General features: G+C 41.2%; 1 protein-coding gene across 6 annotated transcripts in view; it reads right to left on the bottom strand.

The window, feature by feature from the left end:
* Positions 1-434: 434 nt before the first annotated feature.
* Positions 435-7,487, bottom strand: part of ACSL4 (acyl-CoA synthetase long chain family member 4) — a 49,023-nt gene continuing 41,970 nt past the window's right edge. For all 6 annotated transcript variants that reach the window (XM_082262590.1, XM_082262589.1, XM_082262592.1 and 3 more), the window contains exon 15: positions 435-960. In XM_082262590.1, the coding sequence (XP_082118716.1) occupies positions 803-960 (158 nt within the window). In that variant the 3' untranslated portion in view covers positions 435-802. The remainder of the gene's footprint in view (positions 961-7,487) is intronic.

Below are 7,487 nucleotides of genomic sequence, written 5' to 3'. Positions count from 1 at the left end.
GGCTGGTTTATAAGATTAGCAAAGGGATGAAAAAGTTAAAAATACAGTTCTTGTCTTGTGTCAAATCCAACTGTCAGTACTGTGGAAGAGAAAAAACCTCACATTTAAGGGTACATACACAATGATATACTAAACAAACTGCTCAGGGATCAAAAAGGCATGGGCTTACAATACTTGCATGGAACAATGTCCAATATGACAATACTACTGAAATCCAAATAGACCATCTTCAAACCAATTACCAAATAAGCCCAAATCCTATAAAAAAAAAAAATGCAGATTGTTCACAGGAATGCAACAGACTACAACGTGGAAGTACCTGTTAATGCCCAAGTCTAGAATTTGACATTTTGATGTATATTACTGTTTTGGAATCAGATAAAAGAAAAAAAAAAAAAAGCTTATGTGTATGTACCCTTAATCCTAATAAATGTTCTACTTTATGCAGTTTTGTTTTGGTATTGATTGTATGATCCAAAACAGGGGTGTTGGGTAGGGTGCATAAATGGTTTGTTCAAATAAATATGCATTGAGTAGTTCATTCTTCCAAATTTGTGTGTGCGTCAGCGGTTTTACTTTGAAGTGCAACTCAGGCAAAATAAATACAAATTTCTTCAGTTTTAACTGCACAAACATGCATAGTCCCAACCTTTCCCAAACAGACACTTTATCCAGTCTGAAAAAAAATAAAAATAAAAAATCTCCCTTGGTTTTTAAAAAAAAAAAAAAAAAAAAAAAAAAAAAACACAACCACACACCCCAAAACCCAAGTCCTCTGCAGCTTTATGTCCATTTTGTTGCTTTATTTCCCTCCATACATCCGCTCAATATCAGTTAAATAATGATTTTTTAGTTCTTTCCTCTTCAGTTTAAAAGCATCTGTAACAAGGCCAGTTTCAGGGGTCCAAGGGTCCGGGCTTAGTCGTACCTTGATTGGTATTTCAAAGCGTTCCAATTTCACTGCAACAGAAGACAGACTAAGTTTAGAAAAGCAAACACATTCTAGGATCCCCTCCCCTTTCTCTATTTGGCCAGTCTTTGGACTCCTAGGTCATATCCCATCAACAGGTCAGTAGCTTTTCTTGAAATGATGCTAAGTTGGTTCACTGCAATGACCGCTTCACTGTCCTAAACTAAAACTATGTGGGCTGAACCTTAGATGTCTTGATGTAACCAAGTCAAACTATGCACATTTCCATCAAAGGCTTTAAGAACTTTTGTAACTTCTACAAATTACATATCTTTGAAATACAGTACAGGACAAAAGGCTAGATACTTAAGAGATCCTGGTACTTTCAGTTGATTGAACACTGGGAAAAAAAAATTGGTAAACAAGGCAAACAGAATAAAGCCAACTGGTCCAACAAGTGTCAAACAAACCCAACTTGCAGCTGAAAACGGTATCTGCAGAAGTTAGGACATTTACCTGGTTAAATTTGGAGAAGGTATGAAGTGAAGAGCAACAGGAGGCTGACTTGAAAAGCTCCTCATTGGCTCACCGACTGACAGCAGCAGGTGCCAATGGCGCCCGCTTCTGTCTCAGCCAATGAGGGAGAGTCCCAGACAGCCGCTGGTTCGAGATGGGCTCAGGTAAGTATTAGGAGGGGCATGAAGATAAGAAAAAAACTTCTGCCTTTAGAACCACTTTAGGCCATCCACAGAGGGAGTGAGATTTTCTGCAGAAAAGAGAATAGCTCGATTCCCCCATCAACACAGTCAATGAGGATGGCGGAATTGCTCCCGCAGAGCTATTGTGTGCTCCCAGCAGGGGGGCTGGGGAGCCTTCCCTGCTAGGAGAAAACGTATTGCTAGTGGCTAAGCCAGTTAAACAGAGGAACTTTCTTTTTGAAACGGTTTTAATTGGTTTGAGGGGAGAAAACGATAAGGGAGCAATTATGAACTTTATTTTGTACTCCCTTTGAAACCACAGATTGAACCCATAGGTTTGGCATGCCTGTGACACAGAAAGACAGACGTCCCATCACTCTTAGGATTTAAGGTGTCCCTTCATTGTCAAGAACATTTTAAAGTTGACTTGGAATGTTTGTTATAAGTCTTAAGTCAAAAAAGGACTGAGTTTGCGCTTTGAAGATGAAACCTGAGGAGAATGATGAGGAACTCTTTAACCACTTCCTTCCTGACCTATTGTAATAACACAGCAGAGCGGGTGTCATCTTATCCTGGGTGGACATTATAAGTCTTCCCACTTGCACGCAGCAGTGCAATCTGCTTTCGCAGTGCCAGACACAGCAGAACAGAATGATCAGCACACGGCCGCTGTGACAATTGTCATGAATGGCTCTCATTCATAATTCATTATTTACCATTCAGCGATCAGAGAGACAGAGAAAGCTCAGAAAAATCACTAGAGGTCCACCACTGAATCACTGCCCCTTAGGCTACAAAAAACATGGCCGCCGCTTTATATCAATGGGAAACTACAAGAAAATGGCCGCCGTACTACATAAACATGGCCGCTGAGACACACAGCAACCATCAATGACAAAAAGGTGGGTACACGTGGCTCCCAGAAACGAATGGCCAGTAAGAAGGGGCCCTGGCAAAAGCCCCCCAAAAACACTTTAGCAGCTGGCGGCTAGCCCCCCCCCCCCCAAAATCATTCACTTAACACCCCCAGACAGACATAGGAGGAACGGCGCGACTCAGGTCGTGACTAGGTCTATGCCTCCCTGTGAGACGTTTAACTCACCGGCCAGCCCCCGTCCTGTGGGGCTATGTTACAGCAGACCTAGCACAGAGCTGAGGTCGTGTCGCGCTCGCTGGCCGGACTGGGGAGACCATAAGGATCTAGAATATCCAGCCCGTCGTCCTGTCCAGTAGTTAATTGTAGTTCTCATAGAAACAGAAAATAAAAAAAAAAAAAAGGAAAGTCTGTTAAAAAAAAAAAAAAAAAAGCCAAAAATGCTAGGACCAGAGATCCCAGCAGGAAACTAGGTCCTTACTCCTGACTAGGCAAAAAAAAAAAAACTGAGTGCCTACAGCAGGAAGTGGGAGTATACCCCCTGGGGCTGCCCCATAGGCATGGTAAAGCTTTTCCAGGCCTAGTGTCCTACTCCTGCAGGGGGCAGCATAACCCAGTGGTCAAGAAGATTCTGGAGCGGTGTCTGTCAATGAACGAAAGAGAAATACTGCTTTCGTAGCGATCATACAATAATCAGATCGTTAGTATAGAGCTTTCGAGAGCCAATTACAACAGTTCATCCGATATTATCCGACCGGACAAACACGAAAATTGTTCTCGTACAATACCAGAGCATACAATTTTTGCTTAAACAGTAACATTGTTGTCTGAAAATACAATACAAATACACTACAACACATTACATCACTTTCAAATTTGTATTCTGTCGTACAGGAATTTTTGATATGCGACTAGCATGGAAAAAAAAAAAAAAAAAAAGGATCTGTGATCCGATTTTTGGATTGTGTGTACAGGTCATATGAGTTGTATACCCACAGTGTGATTTCACTGATGACTTGAGAATTTATAGGTAAACCAGGGGGTCCATGTTTTGTGGCAGCATTGCACCCTCTCATTTTCTGTGCCAGTGTCTTCCATTTCACAGATAGCAGTGACCCTATGATGCCAATCTTAAATTGAGGGGATCTGGGTTGATTTCCAAAGCGCCAATATAAATGATTTAGCTGCATTCAAAAGGGGTTATTTGACCACATTTTTGCCTGTTGCCTGGACCAATACTTTGCCTGTTTGCTGACCATCTCTCTGCCTGCGCCTAACTGGCCCATCTGCATGTTCCTGTGAGACACCAGTCCCAGCCACCCCCTGCAGATAACTGCACTCTGGGAACCACAGAAGCTCTTTTGTTTTTTTGTTTTTTAGCCTCTTCTACTTCCTGGTCAGTGAACATAGCATTCCTGGGGGCAGCTACGTACCAGTAGGCTAGGCTTGCCTGGCTTTTAGGAACAGGGACTGATATAGGTGACACTACACTAAGCCATATTCCCTGCTCACCACTCCTATAGAGGCGGCCATTACAGTACATTGCTTTGGATACAATTGGTTGTGTGATACACAGGTACGATTGCCAGTACATACATTTAAAGGCTCACCGTGCCACTTTGAAAATACCTTGGGGTGTAGTCACCCAGTATTTTTACTGTCCTGGTACTCCAGGGCCTCAAAAAATGGTATAGGTAGTCCGGAATATAGATGTTCAATTTATGCCCCTTGAAAGTCTAAAGGTGCTTCTTAGATTTTGACCCAAACTGTGTGGCTAGGCTGTGAAAGTCTCACACATGTGGTATCCCTATACTTGCGAGAAGTAGCAGAATGGTTTTTAGGCAGTAATTTTAAACTATGCCTATGCTGTGTGGCAAAAATATCTTGACAACTTTGTGTAAAAAAAAAAAAAAAAATGATATTTATATTGCCTCTTAAAAAACACATTGGCATGTTTGCTTTCCAAAATGGGGTCAGCTTGTGGGCGTTTCTGCTGTTATGGTGCTCCAGGGCTCCCAAAAATGTAATGGTAGTCAGGAAATTAGATGCGTAATTTACACTCCTTGAAAGCCCAAAAAGGTGTCCCTTGGATTTTCAGTTCCTCTATGCATTTAGACTGTGAACGTCTCACATCTGGTATCCCCATACTTGGGAGCCATAGCAGAATGTGTTCAAGGGTGTAATTATAAGTTTGCCTACACTGTGTGAGACAGAACTTAAAATTATAACTGAAAAAAATAAAAAATTACAACTTTTAAAAACTCACTGTGCCTCTTACTAAATTTTGGAGTGCCTGCTTTCCAAAAGGTTTTTTTGGGGGGGGGGGGGGTATTTGCATTGTCCTGGCATTTTAGCGCCCCCTAGAAATGACAGGTAGTCCAGACTTTCAAAACTATATGCCATAATTTGTAGACTAGTCTTTACACAGAATAAAAAAAATACACAGATTTTGGGCTATTTTTATCAAAGAAATCTAACACAACACATTTTGGCCTAATTTTATGAAGATTCTTTATTTGCAAATTTTATAACAGTAAGGTAAAAATGTAGTTTGGGTACACTGCTGCATAACTGAGTAATTGTCAAAGTGTAACCGCACAAAGCTGAAAATTGGCCTGTGCAGGGTGGGGGGAGTTTGGGAGTTTACAGTATTGAAGTGGTTAAGGGGGGTAGAAGCTCCAGAGGAAGGGAGTTTAGGAATCTTCGATTTTGGAAATGCTTCTTTACCTCCTGTGACATCTTTGAGGGAGGACATCTATTTGATGAGGCACTTGACAAATTTAGCAAAGGGCATAAATGTGAGGCGACCTTTGAAAGCATCAACTGACTAGGGTTTCAGCCAAAATATTGTGCGCATATTAATACATAGAAATAAAAGCCATTCTGGAGATCTGTGTCATAACTTGTTCTAGATATACAGTCCATACAGTCCAGTGCCAAACAAATGTCTAAGAGTCCAGGGTAATTTCATGATAAAACCGATTCAAGGCAGAATAGAGCCACAGCACGTTTCAGGGGTCTAACACACTCCCTCTTCATCAGGACCAAATTCTGACCACCCTTAAAATGGACTCTGGTAAGCAGATATCAAATAAAAACTGGATTGTAATTTACTGGAGGGCAGGTTATGCCAGTGTTCATAAATGCAGCAAAAAGGGAAGCCTCCTTTGCTACATTCACTGAGACTAAGGTGTGTTGATGAAACTGAGATGAGCAGCGATCCTGATGAACGCAGCTCATCTCGGATGATTATCGGTTTAAGAGAGAGATGATCGGGGAAGAACATGTTCTCCGCTCATCATCTCTACACAGAGAATCTGTCATTGACAGTTTATGAAGCTGCGATCTCTGCACTTCACACTCCCAGATTCACCAGCCCAGGGGTGGAGAATCAGGGAGAGAAGACAGAACAGGAAGAACTAAGGGGGGGGGGGGGGGGGGGAAGAAAGATTATTGACTTTCTTCTTCCCCGATCAGACCCCCCAAGACAGTTAACATGTCCCTCTGCGCTATATTATATATATATATATATATATATATATATATATATATATATATATATATATATATATATATATATATATATATATATATATAGTGGAGGTGACTAATTTTATTAACATTAGGTGAGGGGTGTCTTAAGAATGCCCAAATACTCAGCAGTGATAATTTATCACTGCTTAAAAAAAACGGGCACCAGTAATACTATAATCTCGCTATGTCTCACGAGATTACAGGCAGCCCATTCACTTTTACACAGATCTTGACTGATTTCAGAGGAAACACTTCTCCTCTGTTCTCCCTGTGAGAAGTGAAGTTCTCCGCTTCATAAACAGGGTGCCAGAGGAGATAATTTTCCTCTGAGAACAGCCAAGAAGTGAAATGAGGAGAAAAAAAAAATTCAGTTTAATGAACGTACACCTAAGACAGGAAGCTCCACTACCGGTACAGACCAATTTTTAGTGAACTCTTTCCACTGAATAGAGTTCAGTAATAAACTTGGGATGAAAATCTTTTCAGGCTTAACTCAAACATCATAAAATTGCCCATTCTATTTGCTCATGAATAAGCAAAGTCTTTTTTAGACTTAGCAGTGCTTGAATAGTATAGCACTCTGTGTGGAAGTGGTATTAAAAGTGCAACCTGTGACTGTGCTCTAAGGCTCGGTTCACACTGCCCCGACTTGGGGCTTGAATTGTAAGAAACCAAGTCACATGACATGTGAAATCCCATTTTAGTCAATGAGAGTGGTCTTAATTGGCACTACTGAAGTCGCTCCGACTTTAGAAAAGGTTCCTGTACTACTTCAAAGCGACTTCTAGCAAACCTGTGCCCATAAGTGGTCTCCATGTTGGATCCTCATCTTAATTGATGTGATTTGGATCCAACATTACAGGAAGATAACACAGGTATTCCCTGAAGTTGCTTCAAAATCTCGCAGAAGTTGCCTTGCAAAGTCGCACAACTTTCAGGTCGCAGCAGTGTGAACTGAGCTTAAATGTTAGCATTTTGAAGAGTTTGAACAGTTTCATCTTGCACAGGAGAATGATTTTCCAAACAACTTCTTGTATCCCAAATAATATTCGCTTAACCTGTATTAAGTGAGGCTACAGTATCCAGTACAGGGTTAACCTGTCTTGTCTGTTACTTTGCTAGTCTCTTATCAGGGTCCAGGCTTTGCCCGTCAGTGGGCATACCCCCGGAGGTGTCTTCAGGGTCCAGGTTCCATAGAGTTGAACCACAGCCCAGGGACCTGTATAGCACCCTGCTGCTAACTTCAAGTGTTGCACTAAGTTCTGGGTTAGGTACCCCAGCAAGATCCAGTGCCTGAAGCAACATTACAGATTATCCCTACTGTCTGGGGTCAAGGTATGGTTTCCAAGATTTTACAGAGGTTGCACTGATTCAGATTTTTTTTTTTTTTTAAATTAGAAGAAAATGAGAAGTTGACTAAAAGGTACATTGAAGAACCTGAAGTAAAATAATGAATAAGTAAAGCAAATGA

This window comes from Pelophylax lessonae (assembly GCF_965119305.1).
Source record: "Pelophylax lessonae genome assembly, chromosome: 7".
Classification (NCBI taxonomy): domain Eukaryota; kingdom Metazoa; phylum Chordata; class Amphibia; order Anura; family Ranidae; genus Pelophylax; species Pelophylax lessonae.
Note: the sequence above shows the minus strand (reverse complement) of the source record. Positions and strands in the feature narration are given on the sequence as shown.